The sequence below is a fragment of the Lampris incognitus genome, chromosome 16, assembly GCF_029633865.1.
Source record: "Lampris incognitus isolate fLamInc1 chromosome 16, fLamInc1.hap2, whole genome shotgun sequence".
NCBI lineage: Eukaryota > Metazoa > Chordata > Actinopteri > Lampriformes > Lampridae > Lampris > Lampris incognitus.
Genome location: NC_079226.1, coordinates 14,008,285 through 14,035,340, shown reverse-complemented (window position 1 = coordinate 14,035,340; position 27,056 = coordinate 14,008,285). Strand labels below are relative to the sequence as shown.

Below are 27,056 nucleotides of genomic sequence, written 5' to 3'. Positions count from 1 at the left end.
TATTGGCACAGTGTGTCATGTTTTCCATTGTGCTAAGTTAGTGAACACATTTTGTGGAAGTTTGACTTAATTACCAAACTAATTAATTTGATCCCAGCCTATTTTCAGAGGGTATGGGATAGGTCCTTTACACAGAAGCAATGCACAAAAACGACTTTTGTGGTTTAGTTTTATAAAAGGTTTTGTTAGCTGTTGTTGAAGAGGATCATCACATGCTCTCTTTTGTTGTTGCTCTCCTTACAGCTATTATAAAGCACTTTATAAAAAAAACTGCAATTTTACAAATGTAGCAAATGATCGAGGTTACATTCCAGAGTATATTTTGAGCTTGTAAAGGCCTATTTCAAGTATATGATTGAGTGATTTCAAGCATTTATCATGCAACTGCAGCCAGCCGCTAATTAAATGGGCCTGAGTTGTTTAATCAATCATAACGACCTGAAGGCACAATGTGAAACGGCACCCTGAATGCTGACCTCTATTGCTCAGCACTATGAATGACAACTACAAATGGGCTCCTGTGTTGTTGAATGGGGCCACACTGGTCTCATATATCCAAAGCATCTTGTGTAGTTTGAGCCTCTACGTTATTCAACAACTGTGTGAGGAACTATGATATACAAATAGTGTCCAAGTCTACCAACAAGTTAGACAAATCTAGACTGAGCTTTAGTTTGTCGTGTTCCCTCTTGAGTTGTTTTGACGATGTGTTTTCTTTGAGGTGTTGTGGTGAAGCCAAGAAGAGGGGAAAAAATTGCTCACTCCTATCTTTGCTGAATTTCCTCCTTGCACACGACACCATCTCCTCTGCGTTGGCTGACAGAGCGACATAGTATCAACATTCTCCCCGCAAATTTCCTGTTTATGATAAGCTTATTTGATTTTAATTACGTTGCGCAATTTGGTCAGCTGCAGATAGCATAACATGACACGAGAGGTCTTACAGGCAGCTCTGCGCTGATGTGCTGGAGCGATGTCTTCTGATGTTGTCTGTTGCTCAGATAGACAAGAAAAACACAGTGTTACTATTTCAAATGATCTTGATGAGTAGTATTCGACAGGTTGTTTATTGTGACAAATAAAGCAAGTGTTAGAATCTCTCTATGTAACCAGAATCAGAATCATGTTTATTGGCCATGTCGGTTTGCACAAACATGGAATTTGACTCCGGTTTCGTGGCTCTCTCAGTTTACTTAACATAGAATAACAACACGACAACACAACAATCTTCTGATATAGAAATAAATATCAACACGTCGTGTCCTTCTCACCGGCTGTATGACGAAGACGTACCTACGTACTCTTGTTTCCTGTCATGCCTTCAGTTCACGTCATATGGACGGGATCAAGTAAGGTCAAAGGTCAAGGTGTCTTAAGTTCTCCCTCCGTGTGCACACAGCCCATGGGCAATGTGAACAGCCCTTTGTGGCATTGTTCAACCCATCTCTCGTCCATTCGGTCCCTTTCTTTCCCTTCCTTTTTTTTTAATGCGCGCTCAGAAAACAACTGGCACCTAGCCAATGCACTTCCTTAAGCTTCACTAACAGTCCCAGCACCCCTTCATCCTCCAACATGTGCACACACACACACACACACACACACACACACACACACACACACACACACACACACACACACACACACACACACACACACACACACACACCTCTTGGGGGTGCCCAAAAGTTTCCGTTCCGGAAGGCCGGACACAGAAACTCAGGAAACAATTGGGTGTCAGAGAGGACCTTGGGCCTGTCTTGCCAAAGGTTTTCCCGCTCTTTGGCCTTTGCTTACTGAGCTGTTGTTGTGTGCAGAGTTTTACAGGCCTCAAGAACAACTCTCCATCTGGTTCCCCCTCTTCCTTTGTTGACAAGGATGTAAGCTGGCATCACTCGGTCCCAGGGTGGACATGTTGTTGACCCGGACAGGGCGTTGACATTGGTTTATAAATACAAACTTCGTGAATGGCGATCCTGGCCCTTGGCATGGCCTGGGCACCGTTGAGGATTCATTTTGTTTTACGTTTTGTTTGTTTTTGATTTTTTTGGGGTTTTTTTTTTTCTTCCAATGACGCAATTGCCCTTTTTTTGAAACCTACATCATTCAGGCTGAACCAATCCAGACAGCCTAGGCTGTGTTATACAGGAAGTAGAATAACTGTACAATAATTAATAAATGAGGGACGTCCAGGTAGCGTAGCGGTCTATTCCATTACCTACCAACACTGGGATTGTCGGTTCGAATCCCCGTGTTACCTCCGGCTTGGTCGGGCCGGATGTGGGTATGTGTCCCTGTCACTGCAGTGGCACATCCTCTGGTCGGTCGGGGCGCCTGTTCAGGGGGGAGGGGGAACTGGGGGAAATAACGTGGGCCTCCCACGCGCTATGTCCCCCTGGCGAAACTCCTCACTGTCAGGTGAAAAGAAGCGGCTGGCGACTCCACGTGCGTCGGTGGAGGCATGTGGTCGTCTGCAGCCCTCCCCGGATCGGCAGAGGGGGTGGAGCAGAGACCGGGACGGCTCGGAAGAGTGGGGTAATTGGCCGTGTGCAATAGGGAAGAAAAAGGGGGGGAAAATGAAATAAAATAAATGAGCTACTTGTGTCATCTATCCATTGTGTGTGACTAGTTGGATTAAGTGGCAATTTGTCCATAAAGGCCGTTATTTTGTTACATAACTCTACTGAGGAACGACTGCCTTTTGTGTGCAACTGCATTACGGGCTTTCACATTTTATCCCAGGGGTTGTTTGGGTTTTTCCTCTTTTCTTTTTTGAGGTATGCGTGAGCCAGATTCATGACCTTTGTTGAAGCAACTGGCTGCTGTAGAGTTTGTCAAACCAGGTCAGCCTCGCCGCTGTAATCTGTTCACAAGTACACTCTGCATCTGGGGAGCACAAACCTTGAAGGAAGTATTATAGTGTGAAAGGCGGAGGTTGACTTGCTGGCTGCTCTCAGGGGACCTTGCATAATGCGTCTCTCCACACCTATGCATGCACGCACCCACACACACACACACACCCACACACACACACACAGGAAGCCCAGTGTGAATACTGTGCTCTCGGCCTGCTGTAGTGTTCTCTAGGAGTCTAATATTGGGCACCTTCCATCAGACTTGTGAGAGGAGGAAGAAGTCAGAGGTTTTAAGTGTACCGGGTGTGACACAACTTTAAAGACAGTCTCCTCATTCCTGTCACAGAAGTCTTCTTTTAACTCATCCCAGTGGTAAGATAACATGTTGGCTTTGGCCAGGCGCCGGTGCTGCCTCAACGCATCTGTGCAAAATTTTAGCAACTCGTCACACCAAGGGTCCATTTTTCCGACCTGCTTTCCATGTCCAGCGGCGGTTATAATATCTCAAGCACTTTGTGTACAAGGATCAGTTCATCCTGTCGCAGTCCAAAAAACCCAAAAACCTAATCAAAATGAAACATCCTTTGCAGGGATTCATCGGCTGGCGTGGCTCAAAGCTATGCAACCAATCTGAAGGATCTTTCCAGAATTAATATTGGTGTCGTCTGAGAAAGTCATTCTCTTGTGTGCCCGGATAAATCTGCTCACGTCCCACTTTTTAATATGGCCCATAAAAAAAAGAATGACTGGATCTTGTCATAGGTTGCATTCTTCAGCTGGGAGACTTTTGGACTTCTGTTACTTGCTTCTTCATCATATTTTTATGAGGGCAAAAAAAAAAAAGGTCCACAGGTCAAATTTACACATGTTGATCTCTTTATGAGCCCTTACTATAAAATAGGGTTACTGTGCAATGCAGTAAATATTTCAAGGAATTACGTAGATAACAAGGTATTCTGCAATAATAATATTTCTGTCTTAATAAAGAGTGAGGTTTGATATCCTGTCAATGTCCGGTGGAAAAAGTCAGAATATGCATGCATAGATAAGTGTCCTTTTTAAGCAAAGTTTCTTATTGTGCAACATTGTGAGAAGTATGTTGATGGATCAAACTCCATGGCACAATTTTTACATTAAAATGCAATGAAATGCATGGCTAAAAAGAAGGTAATGACAAAAAACAGACTAAGTAAAGAATTATGTAAATTCTGGAAGATATAAAATCAATTAAACTTGAACCGAAGGAACAAATAAGTGATTGACAGCAGACTGAGAACCACTACGAGGAGATGACTGAAATAAATGGCTCTATACTGTGTAGGTCGATGGAGCAGCTAGCAGCTAACGTATACTTGGCACAAAAAGTAAGGAAGTTTGTGTTTGGTAGATTATTTCTTTGTTGTAACAATGCTTCTTGGCAATAAATCTTATACCGTTGGAAAGCATGTTTATTTACCCTTTAAATGGGGCCACATTTGTAAGGAACATGCATTTGTGGGATGAGCAGCAGAGCTGAGTATGTGGGTTGCGCCCATGAAAAATTTGTCAAATCTTCCCTTCCAATGCCAAACAGCTTATTTTGCTGCTGCTATTGACCCTTGTTTTGAGCTTCTGGTACCCCAGGTGCTGACAATCAGGTGCCTGATATAAGATTTATTGCCAAGAAGCGTTGTTACACCAAAGAAATAATCTACCAAATACACATTTTCTTACTTTTTGTGCTAAGTTTATGTACTGCTGCAGGCTTCTGAAGACACGTGGAGTCCTTTTATACAGTTCCTTACATGTGGTGACGTTGGCGATACCCTCAAGACAGGTGTAAATACGCACAGCAGCGATGCATGTCTGTTTTCATCATTTCCTCACATTGTGTTTCATTTTTCCTGTTCAGGTTGCAGATTTTTGAGGATGGTTTATTGCATTCCCGTGTGCTACACACTAAACACGTAGAAGGGTGATTCTTCAATTAAGGGAGTTTTTCTGTCCCCGGGGTAGATTTTCAAGAAAAAAAAATTGTTTAAAAAAAACAAAAAAAAAACAATTATTGTATTTGTTAGAGTTGGGTTGTGTTAGCTATGAAAAAAAAAGATTTGTGTCTCAGTGGTGACATTTTAATACTTTTTCAGTATGTGGAAAATTCAAATGTGCCAGAATTTCACTGTTTTGGGCTTGTCCCCAACCCAGACTTTTTAACTTCCCCTCTAAAAGACATATTTCAAATTCATATGGTTTAAATATGTGCAATTTGCACATTTTTATAGTTAAATATCGCCATCCGTCATACATCTGTCATTACCATCACACCCAACATTTAAGAGAGCAATAACGTTTTTCAAACAACAACAATGTGGTTGCTATGGAAACGGGAAGCGCATGAGGCGCACGAGCAGCCGTGGCAGAAGCGTGACTTGTTCATGTCCACAAATGTAAGTAATTTGAAGATTTACATGTCCCGATCTGGGAGTATGTTTAATAGGCTTCATTACTAAACAAGTTACTAGTTGAGTATTTTAGTTCAAAAATAAGAAATTTCACTTTATTCACGTATATTCGTTGTACGCCGTACGCTAGCTAACAAGTTAGCTTAGTCATGTGTAGCCAACTTGTTCTCTCCAAAAAGGGAAAATTGTCATTACCGTCACGTGTCATTACCATCACATTTTGCTGTTGCAACTTTGAAAAAAGCATCATAATATCAAACTTAGTGTTACCGGTTATTTTCTTGCCCGGTGCGGGATTCGATATGGGTGTATTATACCATAAGGCGACGTCACTAACCGCTCGGCTGAAGAGTCAGGCCCGCTAGCTAGGGGCTAACGTGTCTTATTAGTAGTTTACATTATTTTGTAGGACGCTCAAAGCTGCGCTAAGATACGTGTTCCAGACCACTTAACAGAGATTTTGAAAAAAATAAAAATAAAAACGATTTTAAAGAATTTTTTTTCAAAATTTCAAAAGCCAAAAGTGCCCCCTAAACTGAAGAATCCCCCAGAAACATTGAAAGCAAAGAGGAAAGGACGAGGCGTGGCTGTCCGGATGCGGGCTGTCTCGCCCCGGCCAGCGTGCCGAGAGGTCCGGACGGCGCGGTGTCGCGTCTCCTCGCTCTCTTTCGCAGCTCCGAATCGCCCCTTTCATCCTCATCGGCGATGAACCACCGAGGCCAGTCACCGAGCGGACAAGCGGCGCATTTGTGCAGCTCGGAAGGATCCCTCGTCAATGTGCCGAAGATTGAGCAGATGGGGAGGACAATCATCATGTGTGTTGTTGATGGGACGAATCTGGGATACCCCCTTCTCCATCAATGGTTGTATTGTAAAGTGTAGCACGAGGTCCTGGGACCAGTGACTCCTGCTCCTTTTCATCTGGGGCAGCATGTTAAAAGTTTAAAACGCTGATTTGAGGATCACGATGAGCGGAAAGGCAACAGGCACACCACTTGCTTTGTCTCTTTCGTGGTGCAGGGGAATCGACACCCCGCCGAAGATCCAGTTCCAAAGAGGAGAGTCGATCCCTGCACACGCTTATCACCTCCGCATGGATCTGTCAGAACGAGTCACAAGGACCTTCCTGAAGACACCTAGCCAGCACAAAGGAAACAGAAAACAAAGGGGGAAAAAGACGTGTGCCTCCATGATTAGTTTGACTGATCTGAGCCCTTTGGAACCCCGCACCAATACTCCCACCACCACATATAACACATGCCTTTTTTGGTTTTGTTTGTTTGCCCCCCCCCCCCCGGGTGGGCTTTTCCTCTAGAAAAGTACCTGTGTTTTGGTTTATATATATGTTGTATATTTGTACACGGATGCATCTAAAGTTATAGGACCCCATGGGGCATTTGTATACTGCAGACTTGCGCCGTGTCTTACATATTACACCACTAACCTGAAAAGAAAAAAGTTCAAAAGTTTTGCTTTTGACTGATATCAAAAGGATTTTGAATGTGCCTGACTATAGATGCTGTATGCTTTTGCCAGTTGAGGGTTAGACCCCATTTAGACTGGCAGCCCAAATCTGATTTTTGGCAAACCCAGATTGGAATCTGATTGATGTAGTCTGAACAGCAAAAAACACATTGGAATCTGGTCTTCGCGAGTCGGATTTGAGCCACATTCAGAGGTGGTTTCACATCTGATTCAAATCTGATTTCTAAAGATGTGTCTCAGTCTGGCTGCAGTCTGAACAAAGCCAAAGCCGATCTGATCACCTGCAAATAAAAGTCTGGACAGTCGGTCCTAAAGATCAGATTTGAGAAACAAATCGGATTTGCCTGCAGTCTAAACGGGGCATTAGATAAATATGTGATATGTGGTCATGGATTAGGGTTAGTGGTTGTATCAGGAAGGGCACCCGACGTAATTTTGCCAAATCAGTATGTGGATTGACAAGACCATACCGCATTGGCCGAGGCCCGCATTAACAGCAGCCAGCATTGGTGCTGTGCCCTCATAGGGTCCTGATGGAAACTGTAAAATCTGCTGTGGCGACCCCTGAAAAACAGGGGAAAAGCTGAAAGAAGAAGAAGAAGATATGTGATCACGGACACACACCTCCAGCACTGCTGTGGAGTACCATGCAGGTATGGCCTGTGTTTCAGCAGTGGGTCACTGTGATTGACATGTCTTGAGGAAGGTCTTTGCGGCCGAAACATCCACTTTTTTTACATAGATCAATGCAGAGGTGATAAGTGTGTGCGGGAACTGACTTGTTTCTTTGGACTTTAGGATCACGTCATATGAATGTCTTTGATTTTGTATGTGTGTGTGTGTGTGTGTCACAGACCATTAAATGGGTGTATGTCAATCAATCCAGGGTAGTATCTTAGAACAGAGGTAAACTGGCCTCACAAATGCATCAACCTCAACCTGATAAGCAAGATATGCTTTTGACATTGCAGACACTTTGAGCTGGTCAAAGGTCAAAATATAACAGGGCAATGCAAATGCTTTAAGCCTTCTTTTTATGACTTCACCAACTTTATGTCTGGCTGCAAAGTCAGTCTTGCTGTTATTGTGGCAGATAGGCTATAAATCATCATCAGGATTACATAAAGAGTTGGATTTGGAAAATTGCATGTGAAATGACAGATTTAATAGATTTAAAAAGCATGCGGCCTTTACATTGTTTGCTAACATCAGCTGTTGCAATCGTTGGGCAAGAGTGGTACCCAAACTGGGTGTGGAAGATGATTCCCAGTCTTGAGACTTTCAGCGTTTTGGGAAACGTAGAACTGGCTCCAGAATTCACAATAAATGAACGATACTTACAGAACATGGTTGTCGTTAGACATTTCAAGCACAAAAGTGATTAGTGTGCTAGGATTCCTACAGTAACAGGACCCACTCTGCTCTCCGTCAGTCTCAGAAAATTGTCAAAGGGGACACTCTTAGCTTTGGTTCAGTAAGGCTGAGGATGCCCTCAAGATCCTGGTGAATCATACATAGCTGATATATTTTGTTAAATATCTTTCGAGAGGCAGATTTTTCTTGTAAGTGGGATGATCATCGTATATAAAAGCCCCCTTTAAGTGTCACTTTGAGCTTGAGGGGGGTCACGCCAACCAACCACAAAAGGCATTTCAGAATATAATACAAACCCTCCAACCACCACGTTCCTGTTGCCAAAGGTCATCCGTGAACGTACGTAAAAACACGACGAGGGGTCTGTGAGGTGTATCTATAGCTCAGGGTGGGCCCAGGGATTGGTTATTGTCCTGAACCATTTCAGACGGCGGTGTTCATTCCTAGCTTGAGCCAACAACTGACTGGTATGCACGCTCTAATCTCAGGTCCTTTTGCCAGATCAGGAAATGTAAACACGCTATTGGCTCTGTGCTTTTTAAAATTCACTCACATTCCAATCATCAACCGATAAGCTAACTTATATAAACACGTTGAGCTTACGTTGAAAAACCGGCATGTCTTCAATCCCTAATTCAGTCCTGCTCCTACTGTGTTGCAGGAGTTTCCTGGTGCAGAATTCTAAGACAGCTAGCACGTTAGCAAAGTTTGCATGGCAGTCATTCGCCTAATTTCTGCCACACTCAAACCTGGCAATATGTACACACGACAGGCAATTCTAGTTGCTTCTTTCTTTACCCAGAATTTGCACCTAAAGTGCGGATACTCTGTAGTGTGTATGTACACCTATCCAGTGTAACAGAAATGGATGGCAGCATGGGGAGCATTCTGGAAAATCTCACAACCTCTCGAACCTCGTTTGACAATCATCCTGTTGTCCTCAAAATAGCAACTTGAACATCGATGACAGAATTTGACAAGCGTGCTTGCAAACTCCTGCACCATTTTCTTGTATTGGTAAACTCCATAATTACATCCTCTCTTAAACATATTAAAATGAACTGCATTATTTTGTAAGACATGAAGATATGATATGAAGAGCCCCTTGTATGGAGTATAATCAAGAGAAAAATGACTGTGCCCAAAGAGGGAACGCTCAAAGAAAGGCTTCCTCGATTTGCGCCGTGTTTGTTTTTACAGATTTCCAGTGCATAACATAAATTCCACGTAGTGTTAAATGTTTTTACACCAAATACTGAAGCATAAATTTCATAATGAAGTGAAGTGCACAAGTGGCTGATGCACAAAAACCTCCCAATAGCTACAGCTCTTCTAATAGCTGATCTGAACGCAAGGAAATCACTGCAAAATTGTAAAAACAGTTCAGCTCTTATATCTTTACATTGCTCTGGGATCAGTCACAAGAAAGAATGCCAAAGGGTTCTATTAAAACAGATTTTATTTAAAATGAAATATATATATATATATATATATATATATATATATATATTTATGTACACATATACAGTTTTACTGGAATTTTATGTACAAACTTACAAATATGAATAATTTAATCATAAAAACAGACAAAATATGCCGGAGTAAGTCTCAACACAATGGAGCCGAGTCAGGAGAGCAGAACTTAAAGACAGTCAAAACTTATTCCTTCTCAACAATGATGGAATATGCTAGAAATTGTATCACAGTTCTACTGGGCGCCATCGCTGCGTAAAAAGCTGCCCTCATGGAAAACCGAGGGGAAGAAAGGACCAGTTCACACAGTGGCTTTCTACAAAGATAAAAACAGAAAAAAAGACACCCAGTGTGGAGGCTTTTACAGCGGAGGAGAATAAATCCAATAGATGTAAAATTGCATATCCCCCGTTTCGCAGTGGGTTGATTGTAGGCACTTGTACCCATTAGTAATCATCTAAAATCAGGGCAGAGTTGGAAATTAAGAGCGTGGTCCATGTGTCCGTATCATTAAAGTAAGAAATACATTTACTGTAAATTTACCATCGTTAACTTCTCAAATATCTGCCTTAAATGATGATGTGTCCTGAGCAGGCTCATGTCACATTGCACAACATTGCCATCCAACTATGCAGTGTTGTGCAATGCACGGTTTTGATTGGCACCGCTGTTTCAAGTTTACTTGTGCAAAAGGCAATGAGAGAAGGGAAGAGAAACCAACAAGGAACCGATCAAGGTTAACACAGTGAGAAGCCAAGGTCCAGATATTTTGGTCACTAAAATTGTAAAAATGAAGTAATCCCTGGAGTTTTGTGTTCATGTGCAAACAAGAAAGAAAATACTATAGAAAACTCAACTGAGCACACCGATACTGCCGTCTCATGACTACAATTTACGTCAAGAGATCATTGATTTGTCAAAAGTCAACCTTGGCTCGCTAACAAAGTTGCATTTCAGTCATTTGTGCCAGAACGAGCCCCCAAAAGCAAATATAAGCAGCAAGGCCACGTCCTGAGCAATGCAGTGTTTGTGGCTACTGATGGCTTTCAGCCAATATTTACATGTTAAATATAAAAAGTGAAAGGGTGCTAAGAAGAGACACAGTGGGAAAAAAAAAGGTCTGCAAAGGAATGACAGGGTTTCACCTCATTATGTGCCGACATGCTCAAATGCCCAAAAATGAAAGCGTGGAGACACCTGACTTTGTCAGCAGCAGACCACAATGGCTAAAATTGTGCTCACAAAACCAGTTTTAGACTGTTAGCATCTAATAGATGCTTCTAGCGGTGTTTGAGACAACATCTTTAAAAAGGTCTTAAAATGGTCAAAGTGTCACTGGACCATTAAGCAAACAAGAAAGCTGAAGAAGCCGTGAGGTTTAAAAAACAAAACTTGCAGCATTCATCGAAGCCTGGAAGCATTCACAGGAAACAAACGGTTGTATTCACAAGGTGGTTTTGTGCTCAGACTCAGAAGGTGCACATAGAAAAACTACTGTTTGGGTGCCACTTCAGCAGGGCATTCACATTTGGCTCAAACCTCTCAGTTGTAGAGTCACGGTAATGAGTGCTGCTCTCATCCAGAAACACTAAATGGTTTGACTTTCAAAGTTTACTCCGACTTGTTGCCCATGCCTAATAACCTCCAGTGCAGTTAATAAGAATCTCACACACAACAAATAAGGATCATACAAAAAGACAAAATGAAAAAGAAAAAAAAAACCACAAAGAGGGAATTGGCCCCATAGCCCTTCATTTTCTTTAAAGACAATCGTTTGGCTCAGGTTTTACTGTCTAATCTGCATCGAAAGTTAAACTGCCCCTCCTCGGTTGGTCAGACTGTGCACTGACAGACTACCAAGATATGCAAAGCTACCGTTTCCTTCATTTTAATAAATATGACAAAAGCACCAATATGGTGAAAATAATTAAGGAAGCTAGCTGCAATCAGATCAACACCATCACCTCTTTTCTGTATTTTCCTATCAACCTTTAAGAAAATAACACATCTTCATGGAAAATAACTCCTGTCTTGTTTGGAGATATTCCAACAAACCTTTGGGATCCATTTGTTAAACTGTACATAAGCAATAAATAGTACATCTTGTTAATGTGTTGTTAGATGTCATGCCCTGTGATCTACATTCTTCCTGATAAAGGGCCTCATTTGTTCAGGTCTCAAAAGGAAATCCAACATCTCTTATGAGCAGTCCAGGTAATTTAGGCTAATTTATCATTCGGTTCCTTTGAATCATCACATTTTGATCGTAATGTCTTTTTGCTCCTAAGCAGAAAAATCCGGTTTTTATTGTGAACTAAAAGGAAAAGTTAATCAAGACTCTGTATTTTCCTCTTTCGCATATTCCTCTACAAGCTTTTCATAAGACTGTCCGTGTTCAGACCCATCACTCGTGAAAACAGACCCCTCTGATTCAGAGCCCTGCTCCTCTTTGGAGTCAGTCTCTGACTCAACATTTTCGTCGCAGGTTGTGATGGACAGCTTGGCTTTAGAGTCGTCGTCATCATCGTCCTCTTCCAAGTTATGGTTTAGGAAGTTCTCCTCGTCGATAAATGTGATATTTGCATTCTGGAAGGTTAAGGCCTGGTACTCCTTGGAGTCCCATGTCCTCCGGCCACCTGCTCCACAACCTCCTACTCCTCCCTGTCCTCCGCCCTCCACATCCACCTCTTTGTCAAGCTGGTTCTCAAACATTCTCTGCTGGTTGACTTCCAGCTCACGCTCGCCATGGTCCTCCGTTAGCAGCAAACCATTGTCCGAGCCCAGGAGGTAGTTCTTGGACTTTGAAAAGGCCACAGTGACACGGTCGCTGAAACTATAGCGTCTCTTTTGGCGTGGTGATCGGTCAAGGCTAAGGATGGTGTGACCATTGCAGGTGGAGGCATCGTTGCAGCTCTTGGAACGACTCATCTCTTTGGATTTACTGGCAATGGCGGCACTGTTACCATTGCTTCCAACATGTTTTTTGGTGCCAATTTGCTTAATCAAGTCATTGTAGCCTTCCTGCTTCTTGGACAGGAAGCTGAAGATATTGACATCATTGGGAGTGGGAGGCAAATGGAGCGCCGCTTTGTGGGTCTCTTTGTAGTGGCGAAGCTCATCGAGAGACAGCTTTCGACGCTTGCGGCGCTTCTTCAGTGCCTTGTGGGCCTCGATTACCATCCGCACTTTCCAGTTGAAGAACAGAGAGAGCCATGCCAAGCCAAGATAAATCCACACTTCCACAAAGTAACGGTACAGAGTGGGATAATTTGCATTTGGGTCCACACCTGAAAGAGGAAATAAAATGAATTCTGGGAAACACTTTCTAATGTCGTCTAATCACATCTAACCAAATGTCTTTGACCTCATTTACACCTGGTATCATGAGATCTTTATCTGGATAGTGAACAATCTGATAAAGCCTTTTGCGTTTACACCTGGTGTTAATATATACATTTTAGTATGCATTGTGAATAGATCTTATTTTATATGCTCGCTATACAAGGAAAACGAATGGATGGGAAGTTGGCTCATCCACCGATTGTGATCAGAACCAATGGAGCAAACGAAACTGTCAAAAGTTGTCCTTAAGGGGTCCTCATGACTTTAAAGTATCAAATACAGCAAGCTGTTCTGCCGTAATCGTTCAATGTGACTGCTGTGAATACAGTGACTCATTTATAGTGGTGGAATGGTTAATACCAAAATTGCCCTTCAGAAATAGTTGAAATACGTTTAACTATTGACACACTTGAAAATGTTTCTACTAATGCGGTGGTATGTCCACACCAAAGTGAGCATGCTGTATGCATTGCCGTTATACCTGGCCTGTTCTGGCAGAGATCTGACTATAATGCAAGCTGGACTACTACTTCAGAGATGGTCCTCCGGCAGAGCCAATCACAATGTGTGCTGTTTGCATTTACACCTTGCGTTATTTGCATTTTCCTTATCCAGATAACTTATCTAGGTATAGATTGAATGATAACGGGTGCAAATGGGGTCTTGAATACTGAAAACACACCTGTTTTGACAACATATCACAACATCATTCTTGTGTATATGATGAATGCATCTGTATAACCAAATAAGATTTGAATAAAGTGCATATGATTTTTTTATTTTGAGATACTTTATTGATCCCTGTAGGGAAATTATGCTCTGCATTTAACCCATCCTAGCTGTGTAGCTAGGAGCAATGGGCAGCCACCGTGCAGCACCCGGGGACCAACTCCAGTACTTTTCCCCTTGCCTCGGTCAGGGGCACAGACAGGAGTATTAACCCTAACATGCATATCTTTTTGATGGTGGGGGAAACCGGAGCACCCGGAGAAAACCCACCACAGACATGGGGAGAACATGCAAACTCCATACAGACGACGACCCAGGATGACCCCCAAGGTTGGACAACCCCGGGGTTCGAGTCCAGGACCTTCTTGCTGTGAGGCAACAGTGCTCACCACTGTGCCACCGTGCCAATGATGGGAGAAAACTCAAGAAGGCTCATTGAAATATGTAGAGAATGACCAAATTTGATATCTAATCTTTACTGTCTTTGCATTGTGGAAACTATCACTGTGTTTTTGGAAGTTTTTTTTTGTGGTAGAATTTTTAAAAAAATAAATAAACCAAACACAGTTTAAAAGACGACCCATTCCTTTAAAGAGCTTACCTGCAACAAGATCTCCAAAACCAATCGTGGTCAAAGTGACAAAGGAGAAGTACAGGCCTTCAATATATGTCCAACCCTCTTGGGACATAAATACAAACGGTGGTAAGACTAAATGAACCAGTACTCCCCACAGTAGGAAAATAGCTGTGCACGTGAATTGTGACTTTCTCTGTAAAAAAGAACAAACACAAGAAGAAATTTCAGATTAAGGTTTTCAAGTCAAAAACGGGAAGATGCATATTTGAATTTTATCAGTGACTGAAAGCTCAGACTTACCAGTGAAACGCCTTTCTTGGTTAGATATTGACCCAGGTGCTTGGCTCTGCCACCAAAGAACTTTCCCAGTTCGCTGATCCAGGTAAGACATAATGGCACACCAAAAAGCCCATAGAAAATGCAAAATACACGACCTGCCGATGTTTTGGGGGCAATGTTCCCATAGCCTTTAAAAATTGAAAAAGAAAAGTGGTTGGTTAAAGTGTAGATTAAAAAACAAACAAATGCATGCACTGATGCTTTAATGCCTCTCAAAGTTATATGGAGGCAAGTTTTGGAACGCAGTTTTTCAAAGGCAATTTGAAAAACTGTCTGACAAATAACACAGTACTTCATACCTTTGATTGCAACTATCTCAAAAAAGGCCACAGTAAACAAATTTGAATAGGAAATCTTGTCAATGCTACAAAAATTGAGTCAACTAATGGAAAAGTCAGTTGCCCTATCAGATTTGGCATCACACCAAAAAGAGGAAAAAAGGACAAATCATGCTAGGTTGATCAAGGTTATTTTTACACAATCCCATTTTGCTGTTGTTCTGTGCATGTGGCTTATACAAGCATGCAAATTTGGTCCAGCTGGAACAAACTCTCTGCTGTCAAATGTGAAATGCAAAACAATCCAAATTTACTATTAAATACAATAAAATTACAGAGTAGCAATGATAATTTAAGCATCACTACCCCTTTCATATATGCAAACCTATTTCCTATACTATTTCCTAACACAATACTTACCAATTGTGGTGATCACGGTTGCTGCAAAGATAACAGCGTTCGGCCAGTTCCAGTTGTTGAAGGTCTTGTCACCACTTATGGTGACGCCTTGACCTGCAGCATCAGACACCACCTGAGGGGGAAAAGAGAAATCCGATAGAATTCAGAAATGTTCATGTGGTATGTGACTGCTACATGAATGCTAAGACAGATTGACAGATGGTGCAGTTAATCAGTATTCACAACAGTCAATAAGTCATGAGATGAGGCGCCATTTGCATAATGCAATGCTATCAGTGGAGTTTGTCAAGCTCAACGAGTTTGGATATTTGCCCTAAATTTTTATGGCACATATTCATCGTTGATCTTGTTTTTCCGATAGTCAGATAACTCAAAAACTACTTGAAATTTCATGAAGTTGTGCATGAACATCGATACCAACTGAGCTGAGGAATTTATAGTTGGTTCGGTTTGATTAAAAAAAAAAACAAAAAAAAAAAAAACTGTCCGGCTTCCGGGTAGGGTAGCGGTCTATTCCGTTGCCTACCAACATGGATCGGTCGGGGCGCCTGTTCGGGGGAACTGGGGGGAATAGCGTGATCCCCCCATGCGCTACGTCCCCCTGGTGAAATTCCTCACTGTCAGGTGAAAAGAAGCTGCCGGCGACTCCACATGTATCGGAGGAGGCATGTGGTAGGCTGCAGCCCTCACTGGATCAGCAGAGGAGGTGGAACGGGGATAGGGATGGCTCAGAAGAGTGGGATAATTGGCCGGATACAATTGGGGAGAAAAAGGGGGAGATGGTAGACAACATTTTGGAATCATAACAATGTGCTCACAAGACAATCACACTAATGACCAAGTTAGTTACATGCTGGAATTCAATTAAGAGAGATACGGGATTGGAGGAAAAAAACGGATAACAGTGATAGATACAAGGATCCATTTTGGTTGCGCAGAAGGAAGTAGGGAAGATTGTTTTGTCTATAAGCCCCATTTCTCCCACCACATCCTTCCTGAGATACATTGATGCTATCTCGAGAAGTTCTGATGGGCCGAACATTGCCGGCGACTGCACTCGGGGACCCTTGGGAATGTTCCCTAACCTGAGGGGTTAAGAATACCGAATACTGCTTACGCTGGCAGAGAAACAGGAAAACCAGGACCCGCAGCCCTAAACAACCATTTCATCATCGCAAGATAAGATAAAAAAAAAAGAGTCAGGTGGGTCAAGTAGTTGGCCTTTCGGGGGCTGAAAATTGATTGGCCAAGATATGAGATTCAAGTTAAAAACAAACAGCCTATGTTATGGATAATGAATTTTATATGGATTTTTTTTATGTTTAACGAAAACTTGATGTATAGCAATTATTTTCTTTGTTTGTGTGTTTTAAATGGATCTCCACCTGTAATATTGTTAAGAACTGGATGATAGGTTAGCCTCTTCAGGTTCGGCCTCCTGACGGGAGAGCTTTGCAACCTTTGATAAGATCAACCCAAAACAAGACAAAACTGGGTCAAAACTGATGCAATGCAGTTTTCTTCATTTTCAACACACAACTTGGGCCTCAACCAAGTTATCTTCACAACTAATCTAGTTTTTTTTTAAATCAATCATTAAGTCTGGTAAAAGTAAAAAGTACTGATGAATGCCCATCTCAAGGTTCCAAGGGCTGCCTTGTGTTCGTTTCATAGTGATATAAATCAGAGGAAGGTAAGCAAATCTTGGCATTCATGAAACTGCAACCAACAAAAGTTTGAGTCATTCATCAAGTAAAAAGACGAAACGATTAAATGAAGCTACCAAAACTGTAATCGACATAGACTGATAGATCAATCGTTTCAGTGCTACACACAACCAGGAGTCAAAAACCACTGCGAAACGTCTTCCAAACACCTCAATCAATAAATTGTCAGGATTAGCCAAGTGTTTCTTAATTAACTGAAGGAATTTTAGGGGGGGGGGTAGGGGGCCAAATCCGTTTCCCCATCCTGAACATGACAAACATTAGTTCAACTGCTGTTGCCTTCCAGAATGAAAAAATGAGGAAAAACAAAAAAAACAAAACAAAACTCATTTACAAGAAGATGACATGCTTAATCAATCATTCCCGACCATGTGTGTGCTTTAACAGCCACAAAAGAAAATTGCATCGTCTCTCCCGGGTATTGGCAAACCCCCGGTGAGGTGTGCTGGGACAATGCAGCCCCACCACACACATGCATGCGCACACACAAGTTCCTTCTTTCTCCAAACGTGCCCAAAAAAGGGGAAATTGTGCATGGGTTGGCAAAAATCACTTGAGCTCTTAAGTACTGGAAGACGTCTAGTTCTCTAATAATAACCGGTCTGTGACAGTGCCTACTCTGTAATTAGCTGGCACAACAACAGCCTATTCTTTCACATGCTGAATCAACTGAATCAACACAGTCACCCCCGTCGAGCTTTGTGAAGACAGCGGTGATGGACACGTTCTGTCCTCCAACCGTGACTGGAAATTTAAGAGGGATGACTTCACTCGGCTCTACAGCTGAGCCCCCGGCACTGTTTTCTACATTTTCTCTGGAAACCTTTCCCTGTGGGATGAGGGACGCCGCTTCCCAAATCCCTCTGTTCCAAACTGGAGGAGTTAAAGCGCATAGGATGGGACGCAGCCCTGTCTTGTTTTCCCTCTTATCAGCGGAGGGGAGGTTGTGGGTTTTGGGTCACCAGACCGAGTAGTGAGAATCTAACACCTGGCATCAACACAAACCAGCGAAGTTAAATATTGTGAGCTTGAGGGTTTCCCCTGACTGTTAAAAAGTAAATAACATGGTCGGTCATGAAATTTACTACACATACACAAATCAAGCCAATTTCATAGTTCATATAATTTTTGACAATTTCCCCCCCACACATGACCAGATAACCCTTGAGCCAAAATCTTTCTAAGAAATTACAAACTGCTGGCTGCTTAACCTCTACAAAGGCATATAGGTAGCAGGAGTTGGCCACATGAGGAAATGGGTTAATTAAAACATGTCACCTAAAACCCATAAATGGAAATATCTTCCTGATTCCTATGTCAGTCACGTGAGGTTTTATCTCTGTTACGGTGGATAGTAAGGTGAAATTCCTCAGCAACGGCTGCCAGGTTTACTCTGCCGATCAGATTTGCAAAGGGACATGTTTTTGTGTGTCATGGGTCTGCGGTTAACACTAATCTGTAGTGCGGCTGATGAGGCTGATTTGCGCATGGCACACCGTCTGCTTTAGAAAAAGTGCTTAGGTCTGAGACATGGAAAGTGCTGATTCACAGGAATAGAGGAAGAGTGCTTGCTAAAACCGTGACTTGAGTTTCATGTCCATCTGAAAGTAGAAATCGACTTTTAAAAGTAGACCACGGCTCGCAAGATTGCATATATAAAAACAGAAGTCACTGAAAAGTGGGAGTACCCCCCTCCCAAAAAGGACATATGCTAGTGAGGAGAAATTGTCAGTCGTCTTAAGTGCTGAAGGCCACAAACCACCAGCCTGTGATGACTTGGCCTCAAGACAATGACCCTCTGTGACTGCGCTTTCCCATTTTACTAGGACCCTTAAACGGTAAAAAGGTCAACCACTGGTTAGCCCATAGTGACCTAAGGTCATGAATGACCCTGAGAACAAAGCAATAAACATGAGCCCTGCATGAGGCATAATGAAAGACACCGTCTCCATTCAAGCGCAAACTAGATGAGGAGCGACAGATTAGCAGCAATTTAAAACTGGTTAGCCCGTTTTAGAGTTTTGCTAAAACACTGAATGTCGGAAAACTGGATTTCAACTTATCTTATCACTTGGACCAATCTCCTTACATGCCCAGACCAAACCAAATGAAGCCTCAGAAGAAAAGACAAGCGAGTTAGTCGATATCATTAGCAGGGCTTTGTGAACACCAAAGTATAACCTTCAGGAACTTTAGGGTGAAAGCCAAACCGCTGACAGGAAATGGTTGAAAGTCTTCCAAGTTTAGATTATAAAAATCAACCGGCATGCTAAAATAATTAACTCTGCAACAGAGAGACTTCATCTCACTAAATCCTGGTTATGTTTAATGCCCTACATGATAAGTGAAATTGTTCTTCACTGGTGCGAAGGACAAATGAAAAAAGGAAAATGCTAGCAAACGCCGCATCAGCTGAAACTGGAACTACAAAAACAAGATGTTCCGCTTATCTCTGGTAACCTGCAGCAGACGAGCCATTTACCATGCACATGACAACCCACAAGTCTTACAGGAGTCAGCACATATATAGGTTGCACAGAGAAAAATCTTCCATGCACGCTTCACGTGTATCAAAGTGCATTGTTAAAATATCCTGAAACGTTTCACAATGGGAAATGTTCAACAATAGGAAATGTGTAGCAATCCGTCACTATCTTACAATGCTGCGATTGCTCCCATTCCTCGATCCTCTGTGACTTAATACACATGGCCATTGTTACTCTAATTAATGGTCTCGGCAACTTGCATATGAAACAGCGTGTGGGTTTCGGTCATTGTTATAAGGGTGGGGATACCTGCAGTCAGTCGAGACTGGAGAGGTCACTTAGATGAGGGATGAAATGTTCCTCCCACTAAACTTTGTGTCCAGATGAACCGATTAAACTTTCTGGGATTTCCTTACCTGGATTACTGAGCATGCATCAAAATGTTTAACAATGGAAAAACTGACCTGTGACAGGGATCATAACCGGTGACAGTTTTTATTTCCAGAGATCAAAATATCTGCACACTTTCAAACATCTGCAGAGCAGGTGTAATGAAGTATTTAACTCAAGAGGAGAAAAAGACCCCATGAAGAAGACCCTGCAATGTAATGTCTTTGGTCCCAAGACCATCAGAGCGCCCTCACACACACGGGCCATTTTCTTTTGTAAAAGTGAATGATAAAACCTCTTATGAGTAGCGTTACTTCTATCCCTACTGTACATGACAACACTGTTTTAAGTAACATTCATTGCTGGTGCAACATTTTCTAATACGGGCATTTAAAGTTTAAGATGCAGTTAGTTACCTTGGAAGCCTATGACAGTGATGATTTGGCAAAAATTGGGTTATCAATTGTACAAGAAAAACAAAAGACCGTAGTAAAACAAACTCATCCTAATGCAAGAATGTCATTATAACCATAGGCATTAAGTAGTTTTGAATGCATTCAAAAATGCATTCTGGGCTACTGGGTTTCTGACATGACTTAAATTGATACCAAATGGACGTAAAAAATACAGAGCAGCAGTAAAATCTGGGAGACGAACCTTTGCAATATACTAAATAAAAAGGCTTTGTCATAGAAATTCCAAGTTACCACAGTTGTTACAGGAGGTATAAATCTTGCCTATTACATAAAATGCCTCATTTAGCAAATGGAGGATCCTGTCAAGAAAAGCACACGCAGCAAAGAACAATGGTCCTCCCAACGGGTTGACTGACACAAGTTGTGCATCAAGTAAATTCATAGCTTGGGGTTTGGGGTTGATGCCGCTTACTGACATCTAAATCCTCCCTCTTCTCTCCCAAAACCCACAAAACTGTCACTATCTGCAGTCACTGATGTGGATTTCAGTACATATGACCAATGCTGGGGCCGCAAGAAGGCCTCTGCAAAGATGAAATCTTAAAACAAAGCAAAGCAAAAAAAAAAGACTGGATGGTTAAGAGGGGTTTCTCCTGAAGTAACCCAGTAGTGCGCACACAATGCAATGGCCATCATTTGGGGTGGGGGGGCGGGGCACCAAAAATAAAACAAAAAGGCTAAACAAGATTGTGCGGCAAACTTGCTGAACTGCTAATAAGTAGCTCATTCAAAGTCTTGCTATCCTCTGCAAGTCCAGAACAGTTGCCTCACAAACCATATATCACAGCGACCACTGTGCCCCCCCCCCCCATTCCCGTAGACATGACTGGAGGTGGTGTATGTCAGACTTGAGGCGTTGTAGGCTGACCATTTGCTACGAGGATAACGACACAGAGATCCCCCAATGGGCTGTCAGTCATGGTCATGCAGTCAGTGCCCTCACAACCGTTTATCCATTTCCTTACCAGAAAGCGTTCCTTGATTTGACCTCAAGCCAAGCTCGCAGCTTTACCAATAAAGCTAAGGAGGAGACGGGATGAAGGAGGGCGCTGTGCTGCTGGCTGTCACAGAAAGACCTCGTGCGTCATTCTCAGACCCATATTTAGAAAAAAAAAGAACGTAACGTGAGTGACGACATAATGGCGCCAAGCAAATTTTAAAAAAAAACAAAACAAACAACAATTTTGCGGCTTCATCTCGGAACTACATCTATAGCCGGTGATTTAGACCGATGTGTGCTGTGCCGCTGGCTAGCCAAAACCCCAACGCATGTTAGCCGACGGTGGGCCCCGCGCTGCGCTGACCTGTGGAGCGGAGGGCCGGTCGAACCGCAATGGCCGAACCCCGAGCCGTTATCAGCGCCGCGGGCTGCGTGAGCGACCCCGCCGCGCCCCGGGTACTTTTCCACTCTCAGCGTGCCGCGCGCGCGCTAGGAACAGCTGCCCGCCCGCGTGGACCACGCTCGCTCGGGGCCCCAAACAATGAAGTCAGTGAGAAACTCTTCCTCCTCGTCGGCGCGCACTGATTTCACGTTTCAGCTAGGGGGGGGGGGGGTGAACAATGCTGAGAATTCACCGTCTGCACTCATCAAAGAGCCAGTGAGAAGCGGTCTGTGCAGAATGAGATGAGAAACTAGTTATATTAACAAAAAACAGGGGCGGGGAGGGGGGGGGGTTAATGTGCACTCAGACTGTGAGCACTTTGATGCCCCCCCCCCAAAACAAAGCACCAGTAAACGCCTGCACAGACTGGGTGTAAGGAACTGGTGCAGTTGGAGAAAGTGTTCAGCGCGCACGTCACTTACTATGCAGCGCCGAGTCCTTCTTCAACTCTGGTAGGGGGAAAGAGACGCACGCTATAAACTCCCAGATAGCGAAAGGCTTTCTTTTACAACTTACATCTGTTGTGCAGCACATATGATATCATTAAAGAGATTTAAGAGAGCTTTTAAACAACTAAGCCTCTTATATTGCATGAAATTGTAACTTTATGAACTTAACACATGGCGTTTCTTTTCTTTACTCGTTCAACATTTTCCACAGTGCATAAAGTTCGGCCAATAAATGGAAATGCAATATAGCAACAGTGATGGTTTGATGGTTTTAAGAATGCACTTGAAAGGCCCGGGCTCGCCTTTGTTTCCAGGATTAAGCACATAACAATTTCATTGGGCAGCGAACTGAGCAACTCAAGTTTTGCAGCGAATCCAATCTGCGGGTCAATGATGACATTTTTTTTGTTTTACTGGTTAATGAGTAGCCTACATCCAAGTGCATGGCAGTGACGACCCTGGCCATCTTCCCTTGCTTCGGTATGATGAGCGTTGACGTTTTTACACCGTGTGCAGGGGGAAATGAAAGACTCGTCTATTTCGAGCTAAACGTCACTGGACGGCAACTCGAGCACATGACAGAGTGGGCACGCCACTCAAACTGTGTCCTACTTGTGCTTCTTTCACTCGGCGCTTATACGCACACTCCTAACGGGAGCCACGTTTCACTTTCTGTGTGACAACTGAGCGTCTGTGAACAAGTTTGCAGTATTCACAAACTCCTTTGTTTGGCAACGCAAACACGATTAGTCACCCCGGAGTCAGCTGCAACGAGACTCCCCCAAAGAGACTCGTGTAGCTGTGGAAAAGGAGAACTCGGGAGAAGACAAGACAATACTGCAAGCCCGTCGATCTTCAACACGCCCTTCCGCGGATCGTCCTCTTGTGACTGTGTCGCCTACGTGGAACCCACCTCTAGTGACGTCACTCACCCCACATTTGCGCCTTCAGCATGGCCATTAGCACAAAAACAAAACAAGCAACAAACAATCACCAAAAAAAGTATGAATGAACTCGAATAAACAGAGTCGCCTATACACATTCACGGGCGTTTCGTTGCTGGATGTTGTGTCAACAGCTTCAGTCGAGTAAAATCCTTTAAATTCCGGCTGATATATTCCCAAGAGGAAGTCCCATCTCTTCAAAGCTTAGCACACAGCAAATATACCTTGACAGCAATACAGCCATTTCATTACCTCCCAAATCAATTTCAGGACTGACTTCGAAGCCAACACCAGTGGTGTTGCCAAAAAATAATAACAAAACAAAAAAAACAAAACACAACGTTTAGCTTCGATTGAGTTTCAGTGAAAACAGGACAAGTGGAAAAACAACAGTGGATAATGAGCAGGGTCCTTCTTTAAGGTCACCTGGACCTTCCCTGCACAGACGGCTTTGAAAGTCCTTGACCGTTGTGGGTTAATCTGTAATCACTATGCGTGACAGGAAAAGAGATATTAACTAGGAGCGAGTCTCTCAAAATAACGATAAAGAAATGCAACATTTGGACTTTTCAGGGGCTGCAATGAATTCGTGCAGCAGCCCCACACATGCATGCAATGCAACTCAGGCTTGGGGTTGCATTGCATCGTTTCAAAAGGCCAACACTGGAGACACCAGGACGAGAAGAATCAGCTGAGTAATAAAAAAAAAAGGAAGAAAGGTTATCTGGAAATATGAAGACATGTTCTTATGAGTCCGATACCATGCCACACGCACACGCACACGCGTGTGTGTGTGTGTGGCTCAATGCTCAAGTGCTGTGCAGATTTGAGTAGCTCGTAAACTTTGACAGTCTCCTAACAATGTCCTCGTTGCCTTTGGGCGATGCAGAAACGCTGCAAAATGCATTGCTAGCCTTTTACCTTATAACCAGAGCAACAGCGACTTGAACGTCTACTTCGCACTACAGATAACGCGGAGCCACTGCTTGTCTGGGAAACGTTTAGGAGGGTTTCTCCAGAGCCAAACACCGACGGGCCATAAAAACACAATCAGTACAACTATGACCACTTCAAGGCTCTTACAGTTAGTAAACTCTCTTAATAAAAGCACAGAAGATCTACTTTTCTCAAACGTGTCGCCTTGTTAACCCTGCTTAGGGTTCCCACCCCCACCCCTCCTTTATCGTTTACAAGCTAAACGAATTTTCCATTATGGAAATCTGGTAGACTTTCTACTCATTAAGACAGAAATGAAACTTAAAAAAAGATTCCTGAGGAGGGCACAGTAGGGAGGGCAGTCGCTCCCCTTTTTTTTTCCATTTGCACATTGAGTGGGTGATGCAAATGCAAGGAATTTGTAACAGGTGTTAAACCAAATACCAGCTGGGGAAGGAAATGTGTGGGGACAAGATGAAGAAGAGGATTAAGAAGAAGAAGGAGAAGTAGCTGCATGACTGGGGAATGGAGCGAAAACACAACAACTCGGTTTTATCCTTTCCAGAGAGGCTTCATAGTCCACGGCTGCAGTCTTTGCCTTCTGCACGAGGGAGGGGAGGGGGTGGGGGCGAGACATGCTCCGGCCTCAGACGTTGACCCTTGAGACCTGACCGGCTTCTGGGAGTGCTACTGAGACCACAACTCAGATGGGGGAGGGGGGAGCAACAAAAAAAAAAAAAACCTACCCCGGTAGAGAGAAGACCAACATCTCTCTCTCTCTGCAGACATTGGGACTTTTGTTTTGTTTTTGGTATTCACTAAAAAAGAGACGTGTGCGTCTCAGAGGTGGAAAAGTGTGTGTGTGTGTGTGTGTGTGTGTGTGTGTGTGTGTGGGGTTACGGTAAACCACTTTCACTTTCCTTAAATGCAAAAGAAAAGCACGGGAAGGGGGGGGAGGTGAGAAAATGGGCAACAATAAATCTTCCCAATACTAACGTTGGCCCCAAAAGGAGGGCAGGTTAAGACACGTCTTTCCTCTCTGGCCATACTTGCAAACTGCAAAGAGAGAGAGAGAGAGAGAGAGAGAGAGAGGGAGAGAAGAGGGGGAAACTGCAGCGGTGCAAGCAAGCGTATCAAAAACACGTTGCTAACTTGGAAATCCTCTATTCAGGGTTCAATACCGGTGTGCTGATCAGAAAGCCAAGCCGGAGTGACAGACCCAACCAAGAGACACCAATAGAAAGGGCCAAAAGCTGGAACATGCTGAAGGAAGTAACGTGCAAAGCACACCGTGATAACAGAGCCTCGGGCTGTTTTCAGTTCGTTCATCTATAGACCTCATCTATAGACCTCACCTACAGACCTCATCTACAGACCTCACCTATAGACCTCATCTACAGACCTCACCTACAGACCTCACCTATAGACCTCATCTACAGACCTCACCTATAGACCTCACCTACAGACCTCACCTACAGACCTCACCTACAGACCTCATCTGTAGACCTCATCTGTAGACCTCAGCAGCTCATATACACCCGTCCAGACAACGACAGAGAAGCAATGCCATTTCTACTGGGAATACATTTGGGCCTCGGTTATCTGATAACTGCGACTCAGGTAGTCATAAAGGTTACCAGCATCCCCAGAAATGCAAAAAAAAATCTAGCAGATTTACAATCCGAGCCAAATAAATTAAAGTCAACCAGCTTGTCATCCCCATTGGACAAGGACACAGACACTAAGCTATGGTGGACACATACTGAAAAAGCTAAGCGTAAGAAATTTGGCAATGTGGGGGGGGGGGGGGCAAAAGAGAGGTAAATACATTCTGGTCAATAGTCCTGTGAATGAAAAATAAAAACCCCATTGCTTCTGCAACACGTGCCTGCAAGGCCAATGAAATGGGCTGCTGATGAAATATTGTGGGTGCTCGCCTTGAGGGAAGTTGCATTAGCTCAGGCTGAGTCAGTATGGACAGATGGGTTACAGTGCAATTCAGGATAGCGAAGGGCAAAGTCGTTTTTCCTTTCTCTCTTTCGTGATTTTAGGTTAAACTTTGATAAATCTACACGTCCCTCTGCAAGTTGCAGGCAAGTACGCCTACGTTACGTTACATTACGTTACTTTACATTACAAACAGCTATGTAACGTGGGCCGTTCCGATGAGGAACAGGAAAGGTGCTCATGTGCAAGTGCATGCTTCCTACATAGCCATACCTTCAGTATTTTGTCCAAGTCGGCATTCGTCAGGCAAGGGTACTCTTCCAGTATCTGATCCTTCTGGGCATTGTAATGTTCGGAAGCGAGCTTCCAGTTGGGCTCCTCGAGTACCTGGAAGATCGCTGCCCCGATGGACAGGTAAAAGATTATGGCAGAGGTCAACAGGGGCCCTTTATCTACCATTCTTGTGCACAGTGACGACACTTTGGAGAACCGTGGCGGAGTGGTCCCAAGACAGACTCCGAGGCTACGCAAGGCTCATGCTCATCAGGTCTCTCTGGCGGACTTGTCTAAAAGTTTCCTCCGCACGAGTGTCTTGAAAACTTGGTCGGACTTGCCACGTTCTTGCAGCATTGGCCCGAAAGCTACACGGCAGGGCGAGGCGAGGCGAGGGCTCGTTCAGCGGCGCTGCTGCTGCTGGAGGGTGGGGGGGGGGGAAACGCTGGCCGCGGCTCCCGACACTTCTGCGCTGCGCTCGGTCGTTTGCTTGCAATCCACGTGTGTAGAGTGAAGCCGCATCCGACCAGCGCTGCCTACTAAAGTAGTGAACTCCAAGGGGGAGTGGAGAGCCGGAAAGACCCGCCCAGAAAACCCGCTGCTCAGCCTCTCCTGCAGGAGCCGGTAGACCCACTCAACCCCCGCCACACCGCTTCTATTCAATCAACCGATCAATCAACCGATCAATCAACTGATCAATCAATCAATCAATCAATCAATCAATCAATCGATCAAT

At 43.6% G+C, this 27,056-nt stretch overlaps 1 protein-coding gene across 1 annotated transcript; it reads right to left on the bottom strand.

The window, feature by feature from the left end:
• Window positions 1-9,593: 9,593 nt before the first annotated feature.
• Window positions 9,594-26,636, bottom strand: kcnk5a (potassium channel, subfamily K, member 5a). Its single transcript, XM_056295625.1, has 5 exons — window positions 26,321-26,636; window positions 15,311-15,422; window positions 14,574-14,740; window positions 14,298-14,466; window positions 9,594-12,912 (listed from the first exon to the last, which is right to left on the bottom strand). Exons 1-5 carry the CDS (start codon window positions 26,504-26,506, stop codon window positions 11,957-11,959), a joined length of 1,590 nt encoding a protein of 529 aa, XP_056151600.1. The 5' UTR covers window positions 26,507-26,636; the 3' UTR covers window positions 9,594-11,956.
• Window positions 26,637-27,056: the final 420 nt, after the last annotated feature.